The sequence below is a fragment of the Pseudopodoces humilis genome, chromosome 17 (assembly GCF_049639895.1).
Source record: "Pseudopodoces humilis isolate 2021_Gansu_Grassland_sample_001 chromosome 17, ASM4963989v1, whole genome shotgun sequence".
Classification (NCBI taxonomy): domain Eukaryota; kingdom Metazoa; phylum Chordata; class Aves; order Passeriformes; family Paridae; genus Pseudopodoces; species Pseudopodoces humilis.
Window position 1 is genome coordinate 4,468,335 of NC_142216.1, and position 26,313 is coordinate 4,494,647.

Here is a 26,313-nt window from a genome sequence, read left to right on the forward strand (position 1 = left end):
CCTCACCCCAAACACGCTTTAAGAGCCTCTGCTGAGCACCAGGCTGAGTAAAGTCCTAGAGATACAGGACAGGTGGCAACCTGTGGATCCTTTCAGGGAGGATTTCACATCTGCCCAAAGCTTTTGCACTCTCACATTGCTCTCTGTTTCTTACTCTTCCTTAGCACAAAGATTTTGGTGTGTCTGTGCTCACAGCATCACTGCAGCAAGAGAGAAAGGGCTGGGAGCAAAGAACTTTTTGAACAAAAAATTTTATGTTGAGTTTGGAAAAGGAAAACCATAGAAAGAAACAACCAGAAACAATTAAGAAAAACACTGGAAACCAAAGCTCATTTGTTTCCAAAGCTTGTTTTCTTTTTAAAACAGATTTAGGAGGATACTTAATTGAGGTAGAAGAATTAATTTCTGAACATGACATTCAACTTTAAATAAACTTTAAATTATCTGAAGTATTGAACAAGCAAGTGACAACACACCCACAGGATCACTTGCTTCATCACGATCGCAATGCTTTAAAGAGACTAAATCTGTAAGATAGCATTTTATTAATGCATTTTAAAAATATACAATGCCAGAAAAAGTGGGAAAAGGAAGATGTTTTGGAAGATCTGAAGTTGTAGAAAAGGAAGCAGCAGTAATTAGGAAGCAGCTCAGAAATAATGAGAAAGGTGGATAGGAAAGTAGGAAACAAACAAAGAATAAGTAATTAATTAAATCTAAATTGGAAGAGAGCAGTTTAACCAACTTCACAGATGAGAGGAGGAAACTTTTAACAATGAGGTAGTACAAAAAAAGCAGGTAAACTATTATCCTTAACCAGGTTTGCTCACCATGGTGATGATTCTGGAAGAACAGGTCAGGGATGATATAAAAATCAAGGCACAAACTTAAGTTAACTTAAACTTAAGTTAAGCACCAGCATTTTTCATAGAATGTAAACAAAGAAACTCGTAGATGTGAAGCAACAAACATCTGTAAGGTTTCAGGGAAAAACCCACTATGAAAGGAAACACTGAGACTTCCAGCAGCAACTGAGAACTTGGGGAAGTGTCAATGGACAAAGAAGGGCAGCACAGCCACAAAAACACTCATAGTAGTTGTATCTTAGTTAATGTCCAAGACTTAATCTAGGCAGACAAACAGAATTAAGAATATGAAGTGAAGAGAAGCATGAATTCAATGAGTTGTCACTGTATATCAGCCTGGGGGTGATCTGACACCCTTTGGTCAAATATGAAAGAAAGAGGAGAGATCAAAACCAGAGGCCTTTGGTACTAACAGAAAAGGCAGAGAGGAGTCATCCCAAGCAGCTGAAATAAAAACAAAGCTGCCAGACAACAGAGAGGAAATCCCCACAACCAAAACATAAGGAAGAAAATATTCACTTGCAATAAAAGCTGCTGGGAAGTCAGGAGCAGAGATAAGCACCTTGTTTCTAGCTTCACATGTTTCTAGTAATTTGTGAGGGTTCTGGTTAATACATAGAAAGCCAACCAGGAAAAAGTGCAGAAAGCCAGGACAACAAGAACAGTCTTTGTAAACCAGAGTTTAGAATGTCCTCAGGAGACAAAGTACTGACAGGAGAAGGGGGGGGGGGGGGGAGGAAAAATGAAGAAAGAAAAAAAGGGAGAACCTGCAGAGTACATTAGAGAACAGTAGAGAAGGGAGGGGAAACAAGAACCTCCATGAGAAGAATCTTTTCAGTGCCTAGTCTCAGTTCACAGAGGAATGGGATTACAGCAGTAAAGCAATGTTTCAGAAGAAGCTGTGGAGAATGTTTATTTTTTTTTCTTTTCTTTTTTACCCTTGATGAAACTATTTTGCCTCAACAGTACTTTTTACTCTGTCCCAGGCTGAACTTGGCTTTGAGCTCTGTAGCTGAGCTCATCAAACCCCGTGTCATGTGAAATGTTGACATAAATTTCAAGCTCCCCCAGAGGCAAACAGCTGCTTTGTGTGTCCAGAATGCCTGCTAAATGATTTCTGTGATTCACCCAAACACCAGACATATCCCTAATGACCAAGCAAGCAGAATGCTGCACCTGCAGCAACAGAAATCCATGTCACCTACATGTACAGCCACTCAATTTGAGAACTCAGGGCATCTATATGCAATGTAAGTCCTGCTATAAAGCAATTTCCCATCTTCAGCTTAAACACACAGAGTTGCTGCAAAGCACAAGGCAGTTGAGATGAATACAGAATAGCAGCATGAAATCTCCTTTGACAACAAAGGGGACAGGCTACATAATGGAACAGCTTCATTTACTTCTGCAGGTAGGTTTTTTTGGAAAGCAGTTTATACCTGCAGAACCCTGGCCTGGCCTGCAATAATTTAACACCCTTGCAAAATGACACACTGATGAGTTGAGTTTAACTTCTATACTTCAAAACCTTGTCAGGCACATCTCCAAAGATGGAATTAGATGATGCATGCCTCACATGGACAGAAAAGACCCATGAAGATTCCTGTTCCATGAGAACTGCTAGAGACACAGCACCTCTGGTTTCAATAGAGGGAGCCTTGGAAGGTGTTTAAATACAGGACAGGTATGCTCAGCACAAACACACCTGAGAAAAACCCAATCTTTGCCAGCTTCACTGCTACACTAAGTAGCAAATAGGTGAAATATAAAAGGATAGTTTTCCATCTTCACCCACAGATAAACTCCAAACAGGGATGTCTCTGGATCAGCTACATCATCTGCTTGCTGGTGACACAGGGCCAAAGCACAGCATTACAAAGAGAGCTTAAGCTTTGTTACTGGAAACAAGTTACAGTCCTGCCATCACCCACATTAAAAGAGCAGTTTAAAATTAAGAGGTTTTCTATCACACATTACAGAGCTAACTATGGCAAAGAGGCCAGTAGCCATCAGCAGGATGACTCCAAAGTTTTATAAACTATTTCAAAATGGCTGTCAGAATTCTTCCTGGAAAAGAGGACATCCATGTAACAGCAGCAGATAAACTGTTGGTTCCATTAGCAATTTCCTCGTGATATTATTCAGAATGTGCAAAAGAGCATTTCTGATTTATTGCAGGTCCAGATCTTATCCTTAAATGTGTGTCATAAGTAGCTCCTGTAACAGAGTACACCAAAATTCTCTTACAACCCTCCCCATTTAGCTCCTTTTTAAGAAACAGTGGGATCTCTGCTTAACTCCCTCATATCACAGAAACAACTGCTTTGCTGACCTTCTCCTGAGACCCCCAACAGGGATCTAAGGAGGCTGCTTTGGCATCAAGCCCAGGATGCTCAAGTTACAATTCTTTCCCCTACCTTGTGGTGGCAATGGGAAACCAGCCACAGTACCATCCTACTCAATGACAACTCTAAATAGCAATGGGAGCTGCAGCAGCAAGTCATGCTATCAAATAAATACTCTGACAAAGGCTCAGCCAAGTCAATGTGCTAAATGGACAAGCAAGACATTCTCTCCTCGAATAAAGATCTGGTTTATGTGGCGTGTGAACACCTGCTGATAATCCACCTTGGGCCGCCTTCTCCTCCGGGACTGGCTCCTTGCTCGGGCCCCAGCAGCACTGGCCCCCTCTGTGTGGGCAGTCCTGCTGCCCACATCAGCTTCACTTCTGTCACCTGGGGTCTTCTTCTCTCCAGCTCTGCCCAAGTGTTTCTGCCTCTCATGCTCCTCTTCTGCTCTCCCTCGTCCAGATCCAACTTTCAAACTCAGCGTCTGAGAGTCATTTGTCAGGGCCAGCTCCTCTGAGACAGTCTTTGATTCAGCTCCCTTCTTCCTCGAGGATTCCTGCAGCTTGAGTCTGTCAAACAGCTGTAAAAGAACAATTGTATCTATGACCACACTCTAAAAACAAGAGAGGACACTTGCTCCACACTTCTACATTGTATTTTCATGTACCATCCCAAATCAGCTCACAAGACACAGTGACAAATCTCCACCAGCAATAAAGACCATGTTTTCTTACCAAAGTCAAACAGTGAGAGAAGGTGAATAAGTCTCTTGCATGGTCATGACTGTCTTAATGTGAGCACCAAGGAATTTAATTTGGGGCGCAACACTGCTTTGTGGTAGCCTTTAACTTTGGTCAGGAGAAACAGAGATACCAGCTCACTTTTCCCCATGTTCTTTTAATGTTGTCAGACAGTTTTAGAGAGATCTCCATCCTTGTGACATGAATCCCTAAGATAAGGGGCCTCTATTAGCAAAGTCTGTACACTGAAAAACTGAGGGATCTTTTGTGTTCCCCAAAACAAACTAAAAGATGACATGTGGGTATTTCGGGAGGTGAGCAGACCACAAACAACAGAAAAATAATAAAAGCTACAGCAGCAGACCCAAAGCACTGCATGAACTCATTAATCTAAGAATACATGGTGCTGAAACTGGAAAAGAAATTGCTTTTAATCTGGCAACAGACAAGCTTTTATGAAATAATGACAAATGAGATTTTTGGTTAGCTTCTCTCTTCCCAGCAACAGGATGGAAAGCCAACGCCTGTGAGAGTGAGCTAAGGGAACAATGACAACTTGATTATTTTTAGCTAGTCTTTAAAAAAAGGAAGGGTGGGATCTATCAGAAAACAGATTTAAATGGCAGGAATTTGAAAGCAAACTCCTCACAATGAAACAGTTTAAATGTTTTTGTGATGCTTCTCTGATGTTCAAAAAGCCTGGAGCTGCTGCCATTCAACGGGCACTGCCCTGTCACTTTTTTTTCCCTTCATTGTTCAGAAGTTCATCTATCATCTCTTCAGTTGTCAACGTGATAAACAATTCTATTTGCAGTTGGATCCTAGAGAATGGACAGCTTTGGAGATCTTGAGCTTCACAGTACCCAGGCTGGAAGCTCAAGTTACCAAAGAGCTGTGTTGTTTCTCTGGTTGCAGACATAGACTGTGCCATGAGAAACTTCAGTACCAGAGGGATGCTCTGCCATGTTCCCTGGCAAGACAAACACGGACCTGATCAGTCACAGGTGCAATAAAACACAGAGAAAAAATCACACTTCAAAACCCAGAGTGAGCTTCTAGAAGCTCAGCATGTTACATTAAGAAGTAATCTGATCTGATTCTAAAGTGGGGCTTCAGTAACACCGAACTCCCAAAGTACTTTCAGAAAGATCAGAAAACATTTTGGGTATTTTTTTTCTCAGTTCAAATTATTTTATCTGTCATCTGTAATAAAAGGAGGTAAAATATTTCAAATGTAAACATGGGTTCCAAATCAGTGCTCCCCTTTTATTTCTTTGAAAAAGGGGCTCCTAATAAGAAACAAAACAGGAGATGTCACCTACTCGGGTCAGTGAGAGCTGAGGTTCTGCATAGAAGGCTTTGCCCATTACTGGTTTCCTGTAAGTCTCATCCACATCTGTCAGGGCCTAAAAAAAGATAAAAGAAATTAAAAGATTGAAATTAAAATAAAACATGAAGCAGCTTTGGACCAGCTTTGTGTCAAAGCATTATGAAATTACGTTCTGAGAGAAAATCCATCCCAGGAACAAGCTGTGCTTTGGAGCTGGTTTGTTAATCATCTAAATTGTACTGAGGTACAAAAGCAGCAGCAAAGTTCATTCTGAATTACTTGCAAAATCTCTGTGATCCTTGCCTGCAAAATCCTTCCCTCCTTCCCACTTCCAAGCTTTCACACCTCCAGGCTCGCAAATATTTAATAGCTTCTTTTCCATCTATTTCTTTAAGATCTTCACAAGGTAGAAAACAAGGAAAAGCTTTTGTCACTGGCAGCTCAGTGATGTTGTGAAAGAAAACAGAGAAGCACCCAACCCTATAGAAAGATTGGGTTTTGCAGAGAAAGCTTTGGAAGCTTCTGATATTCCTCATATTCCATCTTCCTGTGTTCTTATACAAAACCTCTGAAGATGGTGGGAACTCTTCAAAGCTTCTCTCTCAGCTAAAACCTCTCTGAGATGGTTGGGCACCTCCCAGACGTACCAGTCCAACACCAAGTACCACTTCAGTTTGAAACCCAGCACTTGGTACCGGAGCAAATTCATTTGTGAACCACAAAACCACCTTAACCTTCCCCATATGTCATTTGCTTAAACCTGTTGCAAATTTCAAGATTTCAATATAACAGTTACAAATCAAGGGCTAGAACAGTAATTACCATATTCCAGAATTTGTCAAATGCAACCAAAAACCCTGTGCAGACTCCACGAAGACCTTTGAAAGTGCGGATGTGGACATTAATTCTGACACCGTCTCGGACACAGCGATGAAGCTCCCCCAGTGGGCTCCCTTCATGGACTAGAACAGAAAGAGAACATCACCAGTCTTCACTAAAATATACAGAATCACAGAATAGAATCATGGAATGGCCTGAGTTGGAAGACTGATTAAGGATCATCCTCTTTCAACTCCCTGCCACAGGCAGGGACAGCTTTCACTAGACCAAGGTTGATCAGAGCCCCATCCAGCCTGGCCTTGAACACTTCCAGGGCTGAGGCAGCCACAGCTTCTCTGGACAACCTGTGCAAGGGCCTCATCACCCTCACAGGCAAGAATTTTTCTCTCATATCTAATCTAAAGCTACTTTTTTTCAGTTTGAAACTATTCCTGCTTTTCTTGTCACTACATATTCTTGTAAAAACTCTCTCTTCAATATCCATCTATCTAAAAACCATGTAGAAATACACTCTATGTAGAAGTATGGCAGAGCTTGGCACAACACTTGTGTTCACAACAATAGCAATGACAAAGCCCCAAGCGCTGTAGCACACTGTGGTTGCCATTACCAGACCACCAAAACTCTTCTTACAATGGGGAGAGCCAAGACCTCAGAAAACAAGAAGGTTTTGCTTTACATAGCCCACAGCCAAATCAGTCTTAGCTGAAAATCTTTTTGCTACATTTCAAAAACATGCCAAGTAATCTGAACTGTAAATAAAAGTGGTTGAGAGAGAACAGAAAGCTCATGGGGGCAGAGTCAGTTCCACAGAAAAGACAAAAGCCTGGTTAAAGCTACCTCAGATTAGTTATGAGCTGCAAATAAAGAATTGTAGCAGATTTGTTCCTTTTCTTTACAAGGAGATTTCTGAAACAATGAATGACTCAAAATCCTTCAACTTACTAAACTGGATCAGTTTAAACTGATGAAAATGCATTGTTTCAGTTAAGATTTTAGCAGCCAGCTGAACATCCTTCAAAGCTGTACAAGTCCTTGGCAAGGAAATAAAATTACTCTAAGGAGCAGCCAGCAAACCATGCTAAACCCCAGGGCAATAATGCTTTAACCAGGGCAAAAGTGAAGGAATTCAGTAAAATGTACAGCTTGCCTGGCTCACACAAGCCTTGTCTGCACACCAGAAATCTTTGCAAGTTTAACTTATCTAGAGGGATAGAAAATATTTATGACTTCCACCCATACCTTGGTACCCCTTAGCTTGTGCAAACATGGTCCCAGGACTGCTGTACAATTTCTACTAAGAGTCAGAGAAAAGACTTGGTCTAAAATCTTCCACAGTTCTTCATATTAATAAAATATGTGAGCCAGAGATGATCTCTCACCTTGTGCCTTAGGGATTGTGCATTTAAGGTTTGATTTGCACACCAGAAAATGCTTCCTGTGAGTGTAAAGTGACTGTGTAAAACAGCTGATCTGCAGGACAGGGCTGCAGGGTAATTCATGGCCACAGCAGGGAAATCTAAATCAGTTTCCTCTGAATTAACGTAATCACATTTATTTTTTAGGATCCATTGTCTTCTTGCCAGACCTCTCCAGCTGGATAACTGCAGGAAATTGGTTTCACACAAGGCATAAGCTGTCTCAGCACCTCCCAGCCTTGCTTAGGGGGTCTTTCCATGAGCCTCTGTGTCTCCTTCAGCTGAACTGATAACAAACATGTTCTGGATTGCCAGATCCATCACAGGAACCACAGATGACACCATCACAATATCAAATTGATGCTTCCAATCACAAATCAGTGTTTTTTTCTAACCAACCCTGAGAACTTACATAGTAATTTAAAATCCAGACTTATTTTTAGGTTTTAAGTTCCAGTATTCCCTTTAAGTAGGAACTCTATCTACAACTTTTTACAGAATTCTACATCACTTATTTCCAACTATGCCTCTGCCTCTCAGCACCCAGGACAACACTACACAGCTCTACCAAATCTGCACTCTGCCCACTTTTCTTTGCTGTGTAAGGTTCTGGTTCCTCCACAGCAAACCTCCAGCTTCATCTGAGCAAAAAGGCAGAACACAACACCCAAAAACCCTTCAACAACCTTCACCATTCTCAGAAAAAATAACACAAAGCATTTGTTTTTAGAACACACCTCCTCTGCAAGCACCAAGGGCTGCAAAGAGCAGCCTCTGCTCACAACTAAATCTGCCTGTGCCTTCTGTGTTGTTAAGGTCTGGCATGAACAAGGTTTCGATACATAGGAAAAAAAGTACCCTAGTTGGAACTCAAAATCCAACCCCTACCTGTACAAAATAAGCACATGCTTAATACCAGGACTCTGAAAAATTACTCCAAAACTACTGTAAGTAGAGGGCAAGCACCCCAAAAGGGTGAAAATAAAGATCTAAACTCTGGTTAAGTTCAAGTCCTTGTCCTCAGGGCAGAATCTATTAAGAGGCAAAGTTAGAAAAACCTCAAGAGAAAAGTTGAAATAACTCAGAACACTGTCAAAAGCCTTTCCACCTGCCTTGCACATGAATTCTCTGCCCCTTGGTGAATGCAAAGTAATAATAAATAGCTCCTCCTGAACTGATCTAACACAGTCCAAGTTCCAAACACCTGTTTTGCAGACATACTCCCAGTTACAGGGAAAGCACACAATTTTGGCTGTAAATCACTCTTAAAACACCCCAGGCTGCTGAATAGCACTTTCTGTTACAGATGTGCCAGTCTTCTTTGAAGTCCAGACATGGATGTGTGGATATTAAGTATGTGTTTTTAATGGTTCTTAATAAAAAATATCTCAGTTTGTACTAGTGATAAAAATTGAAGAAAAAAACTGTGTAAAAATTAAGATCTGAAATCAATATTTAAGGTCAGTTTTCTGGAAATCCTGTGCCAACAGAACCTCTGAATTTGTCCAGAGCACTAAGTGTGATACTTAAGGTCATGCAGAACCTATAGCAATGAATACATTGCGTTTTAGTGTCTAAGCAAAAGGTTTTTGCCTTGGGTATTCAAAATTGAACATTTTGGGCTTTGCCTTTTTAGAAAAAAAAATTGAGGTGATGGTGAAAAGATAACTTGATTCCAAAATGAACCCCAGAAGTTTTAATTAAGTGCACTGAAGTTACACCTCACCTGACAGCAATGACATTTAATTCTTGGTGGGGGCACAAGTAGCATAGGGGATGTTTACCCTGACTGCATTTTTACAAGAAATATATATCATCATCACAGCTAATGAATTTACATCACAACTGTCTCTCACCTCAATCCTTTTACCAGAAATGCCACTATTTCTGCCTGCAGGATGTTTGGTTAGCAACCAAGTAACAGCAGTGTGTTACACACTTACCCTGTGGTTATGGTTCAACTACACCCTGGACTGACCCAAACATGACCCTGATATTATCTCAGAGAGCAACGTGCTAATACCAGTCCTGGTTCAAAATAGTACTTTTGAGAATACAGCACTGTCTCATCCTTTTTCTCCTTAAAACCAAGAGGATGTACGGCATGTAATTCACCAATTAACAGAACAGAACATCACCACAACAAAGTCAGTGTCATCTCTGTGTGAGCAGCTCTGTGAAATGCTGTTCCTCATTCCTGCACACCATTTCAGAGAATCAGTGAATGGTCTGGGTTGGGAGGAACCTGAAAGCCCATCTCGTTTCAATTCCCCTGCCATGTGCAGGGACACCTTCCACTACACCAGGTTACTCCAAGCCCCATCCAGCCTGGCCTTGGACACTCCCAGGGACGGGGCAGCCACAGCTTCTCTGGGCACCCTGTGCCAGTGCCTCTGCATTGGGAGATGTCATTTCTCATCAAACTAAATCATTCCCCACAGCACCCACCCACACCCCGTTGTCACCCAACCCTTCTGCCAGCCACCGCTCTCTCCTCACCCCCAAATTCCCCAAACTCCACGCCGGGCCCAGCCGCAACCCTTGACCCACCTCAGCATGACCCCGACCCTCACACCCTCCGCTTCCCCCTCAGCCCTGCCTCCCTTTGCCCGCCCAGCCCGGGCCCGCGCCCTTACGGGGCATCCTGGTGAGGACATTGCGCGGTGCCCGCCGCCGCCGGGTCGCCGTTCCGCCTTCAGCCGCGTCCTGCTCGGGGCCCGCGTTGACCATGAGGCTGCGGAGGCGCTGGATGCGCTCGGGGTCGGCGGCGGGCGGGCCCCGGCGGGACGCGCGGCCGGCGGGGGCACCGCGGCGGGCGGGGGCGGCGCGGCGGCAGCCCGGGCGGCGCAGGCCGCGCTGGAAGCTCTCGTACTCGGCGAGGTTGTTGAAGCAAGGCGCGGCGGGGAAGGGCAGCGGCGTGCGCGGCGAGTAGAGCGCCAGCAGCGGGTCGAAGCGGCTGGAGCTCACGTCCAAGCAGCCAGGGCTGGGCGAGCGGCGGCGGGAGCCCCGCGGCTCCGCACCCGCCGCGCCCGCCTCGTCCTCCTCCATGGCGGGCTGCGGGCGGCCGCACCGCCCAGCGCGGCCGCCAGGGGGCGCTGCCGCGCAACGCCGCGGGCCTGAGGGCGGAGCGGCCGCCATGGGCGGGAGGAGCCCGGAGGGGCTCGGGAGGGCCGCGGGTACCCGCACGGACACCTCCCTGCTCCACCCGGCAGCGGAGAGCGTCCAGCAAAGGCCGCAAAGATGGTCAAGGGTCTGGAGCATCTCTCTTTCCTAAGAGACACTGCGAGAGCTGGGCCTGCTTAGCCAAAAGACTCACAGAGGGGTATCAAAATGATGGCTCTTCGTGGTGACAGGATGAGGAGCAGTGCACGTAAAATAAAACACAAGAAATTTCACCTCAGCATGAGGAAAAGCTTCTTTACGTTGAGGGTGGCAGAGCACTGGAACAGCTGCCCAGGGAGCAGCTCTCCCTCTCTGGAGACATCCCAGACCCAGCTGAACACATCCCTGGATTACCTGTTACAGGTGTCCCTGCCCTGGCAGGGTGGCTGGACTGGATCATTTCCAGTCCCTTCCAACCTTAACAAATCCATGATTATTTTCAGTTCCCCCCACTTGTGCAGCCCTCCTCCTGCCCACTCTGGGGACCATCCCTGGATCGGGGACCAAACCCTCCCTGCCCCAGGCCATGAAATGCCACCGGGGTAACAGGCAGCTGCAATGTTATTTGAAGTTTAGTGCATAAAAGAATACACAGGGCAGAGATCATCTCTTCATTAACAACTGGCCAAGTGCAAGTCACTGTTCTGGGATGTTTCTGGCCAGCTTGGTTAGAAGCAGTAATAGCCATATAAACACCTATAATTATAGCTGTATTTCTACACTGAAATAGGTTATTTCCTTCAAATTCCAATTACACTGGGACAAGCCCCTATCCATGAGAAGAAGTATTTCTGCTCTGAGAGGTCGATTTTGACAAAGGGTCTTAAGTGATAGTTAAACCAGAACAGAACTGTGCATAGAGCAGGGAACATACACTCCTCTCTTCTAACAAACGTGGATTGGCAGCACTGCCCTGTATCATTCCCAGGGAGATCAAAAAACAGCAGCACAAATTGTTGGCTCCCTCTTTGCAGGCACCTGGAATGTTCTATGTTGTGCTGTATTTTTTTTTTAAATATGCTGTTTTATGCACAATAGGAGACAGGTGAATTCCCAGTCCAGGGAATATGAGGAAAGATGTCTTTCCATGTCCTAACAGAATTCCAGCCTGCACAGTATCTTTATTATTAACTTTGCTGCTTGGAACTGTCACCACTTACAAGTCCCAAGAATGAGAAAGGCCACATAATACAACACAGCAGGGAAGGTACTATTATTTATATTTTTTAAAAGTATAAAAATCCTGTACACTTGACAAATACTTTAAAATCAACCATAGAAAACTGCTGGGCTACTCCAGTGCATTTCAGTAAAAATCAGACATCAGACAGTTGAATAGTTTGTCTCTCATCTGACTAAACACACCAGCCTTGAAATTTAATACTAAATCCCAATTGAAGTATTCTGGTCCATCTCAGGCAAAAACAAAAATCAAAATAATTATTTTCTGTTCAAATATGCAGGCTTTTTTATAGTTCAGCAGCTCAATAAAATACCTTATTGTTTTAATCCTATAGAAATACAGGACATTTCTACATACTTTTTTTTTAGAAATACACATGTACAAGACAGGAACAGTCTTAATTCATGATGAGTTCTTAATATTCAAAATATAGTATGATTTTAGCTTTCCATATGGGCATATCCTCATATGTCAGACAGCACCAGTGTCGTCTTTTCAGGCAGCAACAGTGCTAAACCCAATGTAGTTGATGAAGAGGGTTACAGGTCAAACTCTGCCAGCCACCACTTGTATTCCTCACTTGCCAACAACCCAAGCAGAGCAAAATGTAAACTAACAGTTATGGTCATCAGAGATATCAACTATCCTCAGCCAGAATCTCGGGATATTCCTCCCAGAACTGGTCCCCAATGATGTCACAGTGCAAGGGAACAACTTTACTCCTAGTTCGGGTCACTTCCACTTCTTTTTCTTCCTCTTCCTTTGGCAGTTTTATTTTCTTAGTGATGACTTCATTAACCTGAAAATACAGTTGACACATTACCAAACATAAAAGGCTCCAGAGAGTGGATTCAAAAATTCTAATACAAAAAAAAATTAATAAAAAACCACAGGACAGGAATTACTCCCACTAAATCAATGATGCAATTGTAGAATAATGAACATTTCCTTACTACTTACCTTAAAACACAAAAGGACTAAGCCAACTACAAGCTGAGCTACCTTATTGAACAGAAATTTTTAATCACTTTTCCATGGACATACCTGGGACCTAATCCTGGGAAGGGCCTGGCACCAGTGAGACACACATTGTCATCTGCTGACACATGTTTCATCTCAATGATTACAATTTGTATCTAAACCAGACTTCAGAGACTGGCTTTTATATTATGCTCATAGAAACAGCTCTCAAAAACATCTCCAAAACAATAAGTCATTATACACATAATTATATGGCAAATATAGCTAACATTAAAATATATTTATTCCTAGACATACACTGGAGACACATGTGGTGCTCTTACAGTGCAGTCTGTCTGCCACAGTGTATTTAAAATATGAGCCCAAAGGTATTTTACCTTCTGCCATATTAGAACAGTTCCTTTTCTATATATCAAAGGCTCATTGTTGTAGTTGATGTTGAATTCAGAAAATAAGATTTCATTCTTATCTCCAGCCAAAGTTCCCTGAGAGGAAAAGAAAAGAAAAATACTCTTAGAGAAAAACAAATTGTATCTCTAGGGTAAAGGAGGGGTGAATATCTGAAGCAAGACAGACATTTGTAAAGGTTTTTCACCTTTAAATCACGAGGTTTAATTGCTTCTCTCAACAGAGGAATTAATTCCAACTGCCAGATAAGTACTAAAACAGAGGATTTTTATTACATTTTCAAGAAAAATGGAAGACAGTCAACAGATTCCAGGAGAAAATAGGAATAACCTGCTGAAGTCTGCACAAGGAGACAAAACACAACAGAAGGGACTAGCAATCAACAGGACCCGAATTCTGCCACTGCTCCTCGTGTTTGGATATAGAACATTTTGTGACATTTCTGAGATTTCTGAAATTGCTAACTAAGAACTTAAAACACTGCTAATACTTGACCAAAATTACATTATTTGCTAGTGGTATTGATATCTGCACGATGGAAGAAGTTGTTGACTACACCCACAGAATTATTACAGTAAGAATTGGCTGCTGGGCAGGCAAGACACTTTGCAAATCTTAGCATTTAATTTTTAGCTGTAAAAACCCATGACTTCAGCAGACTCTTACCTGGAGCCTCTCCTGTGCTTGCACCGGTGTCAAACCACTTCGCTGTACAAGCATCCAGAACACTGTATTATAAAGGTTATTAATATGGCCTAGAGAAAACACAGAAATGAGTGTGAGGAAGATTTTTACCAAACCTGAGTGACTACTTAGGAAAAACAAGCTTTATTTCCAGAGCTGTATCCAAGAAACAGCCAAGAGTAATGGGGAATTACTAGAATCAGTTTCTAAAGAAGATACAGTGTTTTTACTGTATTTTTAAGGTACTGCATATCATGAGTAGAAGACAAATTTCATAAGTGAAAAGGGCACAGCAAAGGCTGAAGGGTGTTTATGTATCATGTAAATTATTTTCATTTGACAATAGGGACTAGGTAGTGACAAAGATCTAGAGACAAATTCAGTGCTCTGTTCTAACATGGAGTATTCAGCACTTTTGATTACTACCTCCTGTAAATTTGAATATTCACATCTCTTCATTAAAGATTACCTCCACTAAGCCAACTCTGAACATCAAAATTAATTTATTAATTCTATTAGGAGTTGTAATATTTCTTCTGCTGAACTCAATCTCAGGATGCAATAAATTCAGTTGTAGCCTGAACACTTCAAATTTCAGCCAGTACACATACAAAGCCCAGAAGAAGTGTAATATTATTGAAAACTATCACCCTATCTGCTGTTCATTCACTGACAACTGTATATACAAATACACTGGCAGAAAGGACATTTCAGAGGAAGTGAACTCAAGTGCACAAATCTCTCTTTTCTAGGAACACTTACAATCTGCTTGCCTCCAGCTGAGGTAGTCCTTCAAATTCTGGTTGCTGGGATACAACACAATTCGTCCATCAAATCCTGGTGGGTACAGAAGCTGCTGGTCCTTAAAGTAATCCTTCCAATAGAACACGTAACTTGAGGAAAACTGGGAGACCACATGAGTCATGAACTTACTTGCAAACACAGAACAAGAGAAAAAAAGAAATAAATACATGAGTGTGATTATATATCTGTGGTTATCTGAGGTATCAGTAGTGATAGGTAGCAGAGAGCAGCATTTCTTAAATCATGGCCAAACAGATGAGGGATGGCACAGACACTTCTGAACAACAGAGGTACTGAGAATTGTAACATTATCTTAAAAGAATGTCTGTTCATAATGTTTTGATTGTTTATACAGTAAGTTGTTCATATAAACTTTTTACAAGCTCTGTATTATTGAACATATTTTCCTGAAATATCACATGTAAAGAATCCATATGAAAAACTTCAACTAATTGCAGTGTAAGCACCAGCCCTCCTCCTAACCTCTGTGTGTAGGTAAAGTCAAATCTGTGGAAGAATTATAAAGAGATGTTAAAAACATGTTCACTTCAGTATCAAAGCAGCTGTTACCTTGCTCTTCTTTTAAACCACCTGCTCTTCTTTTTGAAAACAAAACTATATTCATCACTCTGTCCATAAGCAATAGCAATATCCTCCAGTTCTTGCATCACTGTCTGGGCACACTTGGTCATCAGCTGCAGAGCACGGTCATCATTTGGCTTTTTGAATTCATGCTGTTCAGAAAACCTTCAAAGCAAAAATGGTTGCATAAGAATCCCTCAAAAAGCCACTAAAAATGCTAAGCCATTCATTTTCCTCATATTTGCTTTAGCTGAATATTGATTTCCAGTATCCTGTCAATACTTACAAAAGAATTCCCTTCTTCAAAAATCCTTGTTATCCACTCTGGATAACCTATTCTCTTTCCCACCAGTATCTGATCCTAACCAGTCTTTCAAAGCAGCTGGCTTACGTATTTTAATTAGAAATGGATAACAAATACTACTTTCTGTAAACTCCCTTTCTCACTTCAATATTCAGTCCAATATTCAATATTCTTCAATATTCCAATGTCTTCAATATTCAGTCCAATAAGGGCAACATTATCAATGAACTTGTCAAAACTCAAGAGCTTTACCAAAACCAGAGATAATATCCCAACAAGAACCTGTGTCATCTACCAGCTGAGGGAACTGTGCCCTATTTATGCCTAGGGAAGGCGAATACCACACAAACACTGACTCCAAACACCAATACGCATCCCTGCATAGCAGCTGCTGTCCCTCCCCAGCACACCCAAGGCGCTGGAACCATTTCCCTACCGGGACCATTCCCTACCACCTGGCGTGGAGCCGCCCGTGAAAACAAAATCCCGGTGGAATTCTGTGCCCTGGAGAGGCCGGGTGGGGAACACGAGGATCTGTAACCCCGCACCCGCAGGACTCACACAGGCCGGACAGGAACAGCCCAGCGCAACCCGGGCACCACCCCGGAGCCTGCTCCCGGCTCTCAGCCCGCACCCGCGGTGTGCCCTCAGCGCCCGGCCCGGCCCGGCCCGCCCTGCCCGCACCTGTGGAAGTTGCGGCCATCCAGCCGCACCACGATCCAGCAGTTGGGCAGGACCGTGTCGTCCGCCTCGAAATCCCGCACGTACTCGAACTTGCTCTTGGCCATGGCGAGGCCGCGGCGGCAGCGCAGGGAGCCCGGGGCGCGGCCGGCAGCGATGGCCGCGGCCGCCCGGCAGCAGCGCAGCATGACCGCCGCGGAAGCGGAAAGAGCAGCGCTGAGCCCTTCTGGGCGGCCCGGAGCAGCGCTCGGTGGTGCCGGGGGAGGGCGGGCGGAGCCGGCGGGCGGAGCGCGGGGCGGCTCCGGCAACGGCGTCCGTGGCGGCTGGGGGGCGCGGGGCCGGGGTGCCGTGCGCCCCGGCCCGGGCGCCCCGAGCAACGAGCACGGGATGGGCGGTCGGGGCGGGCCCAGCTGTGGGCGCGGGACCGGGGGACAGCGCGCCCGAGCTGGCGGGGCTGGGGCTCGGTGCGCGCCCCGCGGTTGGTGCGGGATGCGGGGTCGGTGCGCGCCGGGGCCGCGGGGCCGCGGGGAGCGTTGGCACAACGGTGGCGGCGGCCGAGGAGCGGCAGCGGAGCGATGGAGCGCAGGGTCAGGCACTGCCGCTTCCGCGCCCGAGGGAGCCCCGCCTCGCCCCCCAGGCACAGAGAGGTCGTGGACCACCTCGGAGGGCTGCGCGTCCAAGTTGAGGAGCATCCGAACCGGCCCGGGCCCAGCGAAGGAGCAGCGAAAAAGAGCAGGTGCATCTCGGCTCAGGCGGCGGTTGAGAAGGAGGCCCAGAGTGCTACCAGGAGAGAAAGGGACCATGAAAGGGGCAGCGGTGACCGCCAGAACGAGGAGAAGGTCCTGGAACAAACTGGGAATAAGACCTGGAGAAGAGCTACAGTCCAAACAGAGCGACCCAATGTAACCTATGAGGCCCGCCCACTGAAGATGGACAAGAGCGATGCCCCGGCTGCATCCTTGTGCGAGCTTGGGAACCCTCCTCAAGATCAGAATATTCCGGTCTTGTTTCAGCCCTTACCTCCCAGGTCCCAAGTACAGCTCCAAGGCCCTCTGCCCTCGCAGCTGATGCATGTGACTCCAGTGCCGGTAAACCAAGTGCCAGTTCAATTGCAGCCTCTACTGCAGCGGCCAAAGATTGACACAAGAAACGTTCCCCTCACAGTTCTGCCCTCGGATTCAGGTATTCTGGTCAGAGAGCTTGCAGGGTGGCACGCCGGTGACACTCAGTGGCACGCAGGTGACCGGTCATCAGGCAGGAGAACACAAGTGGAAAGGACATGTTAGAAAACCATCCCTTTGTACAGGCTGGGTTTAGCACAGCTCTTGCACAGCGTAAGACTCAAAAACTTGACGGGAGCACAGAGTTCTGTAGTGGCTTGTTACAATCAAGGCAGTTTTGTAACATTGTTCCCTATCTGCATTGAAACCCTTAGGACAGTGTTTAGAATTACACTGAGTTGTGATTGCAGTTTTAAGGTCAGGAATCTGCTTGATTTTTAAAACTATAAAGTACTCGTATACCTCTCTGAAAAAACCTGGACATGTTAAATGTTGAGCATTTTGAAACATCTCTATTAGAAGCTATTTTTTTTTAATATTTAGACTTTCAAAATTAATTACTTAAGTAAGGTCTTAAAGACTTCTTCCCTTTATCAGTCATGTGAAAAGAGTTAATTTCTAAACATTTTCCAGGAGGAAATTGCTTGCTCAGGGATTGGTTTTAAGGGGCCAGCTCAGTTTAAATGCAGCCTGTGTTTACAAAGAGCCAAAGCCAGGTATCATGTAACAAACGTTTGGGAACGCAGGATCTTCCAACCAAACAAGTGTCTAAATCCAAAAAAAAAGAAAAAAAAATAATCATATATAGAAATATATATCTCAAAAACCACTCAACAGAACCCAAGCAGAAGCCTAAAGCAGCAACAACCGTGGTTGAGAAGGCAGGGACTGCATAGGTGTGGGACTCACATCCTTAGTCCTAGTCCCTGCATCCTTAGGGCTTTGGTTACATAGTTCTGGTGGTGCTAATCAATTTGCAGTAGTGTGGTGTGTGCTATATACTGATTAGTTTATAAATTCATAAGAAAACAAGCCAACTGAAATCCAAACTATTGTGTTAGCAGTCCCTCTTTCTTTTTTTTTTTTTTTTTTTTTAATTATACCTAACGAAAGCCAGGTAACTGCTCCTTGTGCAGTGACTCAGTGAAGGGCACTGGAGGATTTTGTAGGAACTGCTCTCCAAATGTGCACTGAGTTTCATCTGTTCCAAAGCTCCGCTGATGCTGTTGCCAAATATCCTCTGGGTGTAATAGTGAGTGTGACCTGCTGTATTCCCTGGAAGGTGATATCTTTCCTTGCCTTGTTGCACAGGGATGCCAGACACTCCATTCAGCAAGACCAAAAGTGGCCGTGTGAAGCGTCCCATGAATGCATTCATGGTGTGGGCCCGGATCCACAGGGGTCCTGTGGCCAAAGCCAACCCAGGTGCCAACAATGCAGAAATCAGTATTCAGCTCGGCCTGGAGTGGAGCAGACTCACTGAAGAGCAGAAGCAGCCATACTATGAGGAAGCTAACAAAATAAAAATGAGGCACAGGGAGGAATTTCCTGGTAAACATCTTAGCTTTTACCTCAATGCTTTAGAAGTGCAGGGATTTTTGGAAAATTGATCTCTTGCATTATAGCAATTAATAGAGATAGAAAAAAAATGAAAGATACTTCAAGAACAGAATCCTTCTGTGTGCTTGAAACAATGAATTTGTTAAAGCATCCAAAATGCTGCTGCTTAGAACACTGCAACTACAGCAGCTCTTCTGAATGCTTTAGTAGTCTAATGGCCAGAGAGTGATTTTGTTGTGAATGTGGCCTGCTGCATCAGTTTCCTTGCTCCAGGAACAGCTGCCCAGGTGGCCTGTGATGACACATGCATCCATTCCTTAAAAGCAGGAAAGGGAAATGTTACAGGAAGCACAAACAGCGTTGTGTTCTGTGGGATTCTTCAGCATGTAGACTTGAGGTTCCCACATAATGGTGTGGAACACGTTTCTCAGCCCTTTGTCAAGTGTTAAAATTTGTATCCTTCACAAATTCATTTATCCAGAAGATAATGGAGCATAAGTACTTTGAACACTTTTAAAAAGCTGTTGAGATACCAGGTGTTGTGATCCTTTCTTTCTATGTATGCTACTTGTTCATGATCCTGCCTAAGGTGTCATAAACAAGGAGAGGAGCATCACTCTCCCTCTCTCCTTGCATCTTTCAAAAAAAAAAAAAAAAAAAAAGGCATTTCTTTAAAGTTGCTTTAGGAGTTAACCTGTGTAAGAAACCAAGCAGCTCAGTGTAAATTCATAATATATTCTTATGTCTGTTAGTGTTTGGTTAATGTTGTTAGGCAAAGGCAAATGTGCTCTTCCAAAATCTATCCAGGGTTCCCAGTAGGTCATATTTTCTGTTATGTCTTGTAACCTGCAGATATGTGTGAGACTTAAGGGGTTAAGGAAACAATGAGGAAAGACCACATTTTGAATAGTTATGATTTTCCTCCACACTGAAAGCCCATGGTACAGTGAGCGTCATGTTCTCCTCAATGTGGTTTCCTTAGGGCCACATCACTCCTCAATGTTCAGTATTTCTTTGTCTCACAAGCAGCTACTACTTGGTAACTTCTAAACAATACCCAAATATTTCTATTTCATTTCCATTTCCAGTAAAATTCCCCATTTCCAGCTCACCAAAACAAGTGGAGCATTACCATTGCCTAGAGAAGCAGGTATTGGATTTGTCTTACCAGATCCTTCAGAATTACAAATAACATAGGTTTAGGTAAATAATGAAACCATCCAGAACATTGGATGTCTGCATCTTTTTTTCATCTCTGACAGGTTGGGTTTATCAGCCGAACAAAAAGAAATGTTCTCCACCGCCTGGCTCTACTGCATTTCCGGGCACTTCCCAGAGTACCATGACTACAAATCCAGCTGGCACCCTTCCCTTCTCATCACCTACTTGCTCTTTTGTCAACTCCAATGTTAAGAACAGTATTGGACATCCAGTCTGTGAGTTTTCAGCAGTGAATTATTTTAAAAATTCAGAATTTACTTGTTCCAGTGAGAGTTTGTATTTACAAGAGCAGGTAGTGACAGGGCTTCAAAGTGAAAGAGAGTAGGTTTAGATTAGATATTGGGAAGAAACTTTGCTGTGACAGTGGTGAAGCTCTGGCACAGGTTGCCCAGAGAAGCTGTGATTATTTACCAACACTTCCTTTCTACTTAATATGTTAAGCTACAGCCGCTTCTTTCGCTCCTTTGGTCTCCACCTCACAGACACCCTGGAAGGATTTTTCTTTTTACAAAAGATCCACACTGGCAGTGAAATAATGTGAGAGCCCCCAGACCAGTGTAAGAGCTGATCTGCATATCATATTCCTTAGAGAAGGAGCTGTGGCTCTGTCAGTGCCTGGATAGTGGATTTCAACAGCAAATAGCTCATATCCAGGCAATGGCATTTTCCTCTTTAAGCATCCTGGAAAGGGCTGCTTTCTTTGCAATGAGACAGGAAAATTAAATGCCTGATTATGCTGTGTGGCAACACTTAGAGATATTAAAATAAAAGAATACTCATCTTTGTTCTGGTGAAGTTCTGAGTGATGTTTGAAAATTCCTATGCAATGTGTTTTGAAATCTTTCCCTATAAAGGCAGCCCTGTTGATGAAGTGTGATTTGAAAGTGTACACAGAAGTTTGTGCTCTGCAGAGCATTTCAAAGTAGAATTTTTCTAGTGGGTACATTCATGGAGGAAATAGGGAAACATATTGGAGATTAGGGTGCTTTAGGCTCCTCAGCACACAGATTTGTTATCGATTTGGCTCACTTCACATCAGTAGACTTGTGAGGTCTTCTGAGATGAAGGCACACTCCACCCCATATAATTACCAGGGCAAGGCATAGCCTCACCAGAGGCCAGACCCTCACTAGCCACTTCCTCCCGCCCCAGGTTTCTGTGGAACGAAGCTTTAATTTTGGGGTCCAAACCCATCTGTCAGAATGGTGTCACATTAGGTATGATATGAGTTGCTGGGAAATGTTTCAGGGGGGAATTACTCTGTCTGTACCCGGAAATGCTGTGGCTTGCTATGATGCTGTTTATCAGAACTCTGTGTTCATGTCTGATAAATAACTGTTTTATTTCCTGAAGGTGAATCTCCTGCCATCCACCTGCCAGCTTCTTCCATCCAACACGCTGGGCCCATGACTGTTTTCCAGACCACAGCTGCAAGCACCACATCAGTGGCTGTTGCAGTTCCGACCTTGCCCCTGCGCTCTGGGGTCTCATCACAGCACTTTGCTGAACCTGCTCAGACAGAAGCTTTTGTGTCACCTGGGCTCAGTTTCTCCCTGAAGAGACCTGCACCTGTTTTCGCTGAGAGCTTCAGCAGCAGAAACCCAAATAATATCAGCAGCACTAGTGGCAGGTTTTCTGTCTCAAACAGTGAGATCCCTGGGATTTCTGGTTTTCCTAGGGGCATAGCTCTTCCCCAGGCTACCCCTTTTATTCCTTCACCTGCCTATGTGTCTGCTCCCGTTGGACAACCAGCCAATTTGTTTGGAGGAACTCCTCAGTTTCCATTTTGCCACCCCTCCTTTATACCTGGACCTCGCTGTTTCCCCTCAAGGTAATGAAACCATTTCAATACCAGTAAAAAAACATGCTGAAAGGCAGAGAGTCTTTTGACTTGCAGACAGCAGGTGGAGCATTCAGAGTGAAAGGAGCTCTTACCTTCCTGTAGCTGCTGTGTGATGGGACCCCTTGGCCTCAGTCTGCTCATAATACGTGCTCCTTTATTGAAGGCTCCATTGAACTATTGCAGTAATTGGCACTCCCAAGGCCATGGAAAACAGAAGTATCTTCTTTCCACTTCATGGGTCTAAGTGCAGCTGATTTTGTCAGAAGAACATTAGGTAGAGATAATGCAAATATACTTTGAAAACGGTCAGATAGAATTAAAGTAGGTGTGTCCTGAAGATGTCTCCTGGGTACACTATGGTTGCATTAAGTGCTAATGTTTTTGAAACCCAGCCTGGTGGGAAGTGTCTGCAGAATTCTGGTGTAAGTAGCAATTCCTAGTTCTTCCTTTTCAGTCAATCAGAAGTCCCCTAATCAAAGCATTTCCAAGCTAACATATGTAATGTCCTGTGGGTATTTGCTGGGCTGAGCATGCACGGGAAGCACCAGTGCCCTGGTGCAGGGGGCAGCTCAAACACCAGTCACCTGATGCTTATTCTTTACAGGGCATCATTTTTCTTTCATCACTGTGCAGTAGCAAACCTAACAAACTATTATGATTATTAGACTTAAATTTTACCTGTCTATACACTGCTTATTCCCACTAGGAGCAGCAACCAATATGTTCCTTTGGCAATAAGACCACCTGGTCTTTAGTTAGGGCTAATGATGAGCCATCACACTCAGGAGAACTTTAGGAGCTGATAAATGCAATAGAAGAAATTTTTGGTTTTGAGGTCCTTTAAAGAAACACAGGACACATATTTGCAAAATTGCTAAAAATGATCTTTGCACAGGCTTGGTGTCTGAAATGAGATGGTTTTGTGAGGCCTCTGAGAGAGAAGAGGATTCTTGTAGCATAAAAGACTGTTCTGATTTTACACATTAAAGGACTGCTGAAGACTGACAGCTTTACTAATGCCAGGGTCTTTCTAATACAATGGTTTGTAAGTCCTCTGTCCTATAAACTAATTTATTGCATACAAGAGTCATGATTTCTGAACTGAAAGTGCAGATCTATGCACTGAAAATTTAAATATTAGATTGGAATGATGAATTGTCCCCTTGAAGCCTCAGTAGATATTGTATCAATGTCTTCACAATGCCTGCACTGTAGAGCTGTATTACTTCTTAGTATATTTTGTTTTCTTCACAATACAGTAAATTTCTCTAAAACAACTGTAAATTACAATCCCTGTGTCATTCTGCATCAGAATAAAAATTCAAGAATCTGCCACTGGAGGACTACAGTTCCATTTGACATAGTAACTTCCTGCAATTTACTATGTGGTTACTTTTTAAAAATGTATCACTATGAGTTCTTTAAATATTAACATTGAGAACCACATATTGGGCACAAGGATTCTCTGTCCTGTTTGATAACAGTATAACAGATGAAAGGACTCACTAAAATTTATAAATAAGAGCGTTTTGCCCCAAGTCTGTCACAAATTTTGGCATACAGAAATTACACAAATTGGCTTTTGATGCTTTGTTTTATTAATCCACGTATGTTGGTTAACTAACTGCATGCTGGTTTATCCATGGTATTATTTGATTGAAAAATACAGTGGGGTTTATGTTTGTTCTCAGAGCAACCTCGTGTGTGCACGAGGTTGGAGAGATGCTTATGCAAAGAAATGGAATCTGAATGATTCTTGTTATGGCCCTAGTGCTGAAATTAGGCATGGTTTTAAATTTATATGTTTTTAAAAACAGAATAAGCTGAGTAGCACAGAACATCAGTGTCATCGTGCAGCCTTGCATTTCTGAAAGCCAACCTTGAATCTCTTCCCTTGCAGCACATTCCCACTCAGAGCTCCATTTGGCTACGGGAATTTCTCCACCTCAATGCCTCAGTGCTTTGGCTTTTATGAAGAGAGGAACCAGAGGCAGGAGGTGATATTTTCCACTGTGGATGAAGACTATCGTTTCAGGGCATACTCAGAAGAGAGGCTACATGAGAACCAGCATGTCTGTGGGACCCCTGAAATTGTTCCCTGTCAGAGCACCTGCAGTGAGGAGCGGGTTCTGAGCCCCCTGCCACAGCTGGACGTGGAAGTGGTAGAGAAGGTTTTGCCATCCCCTCCATCTACTCCTTCCAGCAGTTACATTGTCAATGTAACTGACAGTGATGAGGAAGAGGAAGTAAAGTTTTTTCAAGTATTGTAATTTTTAAAACGAATAATAATCCAGAGAAATATTATAGAATGGGAAATAAATGTTTTCCTCAACACCACCTTTTCAGTCAGTGTGTTCAATGGGAAACCCATGTAGCTTTAGTAAGTGCCACAGGCCATTTTGAAGAGTCAGATGAGCTGTTTGGATAAGTGCAAAGTCTTATAAATAGCAGAAAATGCCTGTTCATTTCTAAATTCTCATTGAAAGCTGGTCTGGCCTGCAGGAATGCACATGGCCAAATGTATAAATTCCTCCACAAGTATCTTTCAGGGTATAAACCAGCTGTTTGTGAGATTATTCTCTAGATCTAGATCTTTCTTTTTATAGCCTGTGGGGTAGGATATTAGACATATTTCAATGCACCAGAACTAAAATGATACAAAACTGTTGTGATTAATTCTACCAAGCTCAGAGAAAGGGAAGACTGGTTTAACACATCCTGGACATACTAATGGGAAACTACATGTGAGGGTGATCCCTCTTCCCCTCCCAGCTCGAGCTGATATCCTGGAGAGTTTGTTGGGGGTTTGTGTCTGCAGGTTGGTGTCACTGCAGCCAGCCCTCAGCTGAGCTCTCTTGAAGGCTCTCCTGTCTTGTCTACAACAGAAGTGGAAGTTATACAAACACCCCACTCAAACCTGGCTTCCTCTGCACGTCTGGCAGCCCTGCAGCTGGGAAAACATGATCAAAGAGGTTTTTAGTTCCCATTTCTAGATAATTTTCAGCTCACCCACAAACATTCCCTTAATGCAGATTTTCTGAAGTGCCAACTAACTATGTGCTGTTACTTCTCCTGAAATGTGTGGCTGCCAGGGTAGGCAGGGCCAGTGCCTTGGTGACTGTGTGCCCTCCTGCAAACCTTCATGGCAGTGCAGAGGGTAACTGGGACAAAAGAGGAACATGTTCTACTCTCTTATAATTATTTTCTTCCTTACTGTTTACCTTAAACACCTTGCATCCTTCTCAGCTTGAAAAACAGATGAAGATTTTCTGTACAAAAAACATTTTCTGTTTTCCTCCTTCTACTGTAAAAGTGTAAAGACACTCATTGCTGCCCAGTGCATCATTGCTATCCATTTACAGAGACAACTTTTTCCTCCAAAATTAATTACTGGACACTTTTATGGACTGGATGTTATTAAAAAGCCCTTGTGCTGTTGTGCCTGTTTCTCTTATTAGAATTAACTATTTCAGTCACAATCACTGTTGTGTTGGAGAAGTTTGCAGGCAGCACAGAAAGGATTGTAAGTGTTTCACATGTGGAAATAGAGTTAAAAAGATGTCTCTGCAGATATAATCATCTTCTAGTTCACTTTCCTGTAGGAATGAGACAAAAGGCATAGCAGAAAGTGGTAGCAGTGACCCACCCTTAAAAAGAAGCACAGGGAGTGCTTTGATACCCTTTTGCTATCAGCACATCGGGACAAGCCCTTGTCTAGCTCCTGATCATCTTACAGCACTTCTCCCTCTTTGGCAGGACAGCTGCTCCAGGGCCTTCCAAATATTCCTGCTGTCCTACATGGGTGGTGGAAAAGCAAAGCTAAACAGAATATTCTGGGTCAGCTGAAGCTGCTCTCAACTGTTAAGACACTGGAAAAAGGAGTTAATTCTTGAATATCCAGTTTCCTTCATGGATTCACAGCCTCCTTCCTTTGATCATTTCAAATGATCTGAACCAGAAGAATGTTCTGTAAAATGGGAGATTTCACATTCCGCTCAAGTCAGCCAAAGTTGTAACATTTCTCTCATCAGTGAGAGTGTCTGTAATGCAGAGGTCAGGCAGGACAGTCCTCTCCCTTCTCCTGCTATGACTTTGATTCTGGGTAATGTTTCCTTCAGCATCAGCAGGAGTCTTCTCAGAGCACTGTGTTCCACAGCTTTCCCTAAGAGAGGGTCCCAGTGAAATATTACTGAGCTCTGATACACGTCTCAGTCATTCTCTGCTTCTTGAATGTGCACTTTCCTCTCACTGGGTCCATTTCTTTCTAGGTGCCTAATTCCTGATTTACTATGAACAA

The 26,313-nt window shown here is 43.6% G+C and overlaps 3 protein-coding genes across 5 annotated transcripts; 1 reads left to right on the forward strand and 2 right to left on the reverse strand.

Moving 5' to 3' along the window:
• Positions 1-528: 528 nt before the first annotated feature.
• On the reverse strand, positions 529-10,680 carry LSM11 (LSM11, U7 small nuclear RNA associated). The gene is made up of 4 exons (XM_005523766.3): positions 10,179-10,680; positions 6,107-6,246; positions 5,277-5,360; positions 529-3,794 (listed from the first exon to the last, which is right to left on the reverse strand). Exons 1-4 carry the CDS (start codon positions 10,678-10,680, stop codon positions 3,408-3,410), a joined length of 1,113 nt encoding a protein of 370 aa, XP_005523823.2. The 3' UTR covers positions 529-3,407.
• Positions 10,681-11,907: 1,227 nt separating this feature from the next.
• Positions 11,908-16,522, reverse strand: THG1L (tRNA-histidine guanylyltransferase 1 like). 2 transcript variants are annotated; one of them, XM_005523619.2, is made up of 6 exons: positions 16,335-16,522; positions 15,335-15,511; positions 14,723-14,892; positions 13,943-14,031; positions 13,246-13,353; positions 11,908-12,686 (listed from the first exon to the last, which is right to left on the reverse strand). In XM_005523619.2, the coding sequence occupies exons 1-6, from the start codon at positions 16,517-16,519 to the stop codon at positions 12,525-12,527; spliced, it is 891 nt and encodes a 296-aa protein (XP_005523676.2). In that variant the 5' UTR covers positions 16,520-16,522; the 3' UTR covers positions 11,908-12,524. The 2 variants fall into 2 exon arrangements, with proteins under 2 accessions (XP_005523676.2, XP_087919708.1); XM_088063582.1 differs by lacking the exon at positions 16,335-16,522 and having other exon boundaries at positions 14,723-14,888; positions 15,335-15,472.
• Positions 16,523-16,883: 361 nt separating this feature from the next.
• Positions 16,884-24,353, forward strand: SOX30 (SRY-box transcription factor 30). 2 transcript variants are annotated; one of them, XM_005523765.3, is made up of 5 exons: positions 16,884-17,513; positions 18,704-18,943; positions 20,215-20,388; positions 21,527-22,004; positions 23,917-24,353. In XM_005523765.3, exons 1-5 carry the CDS (start codon positions 16,907-16,909, stop codon positions 24,284-24,286), a joined length of 1,869 nt encoding a protein of 622 aa, XP_005523822.2. In that variant the 5' UTR covers positions 16,884-16,906; the 3' UTR covers positions 24,287-24,353. The 2 variants fall into 2 exon arrangements, with proteins under 2 accessions (XP_005523822.2, XP_014108526.2); XM_014253051.2 differs by lacking the exon at positions 18,704-18,943.
• Positions 24,354-26,313: the final 1,960 nt, after the last annotated feature.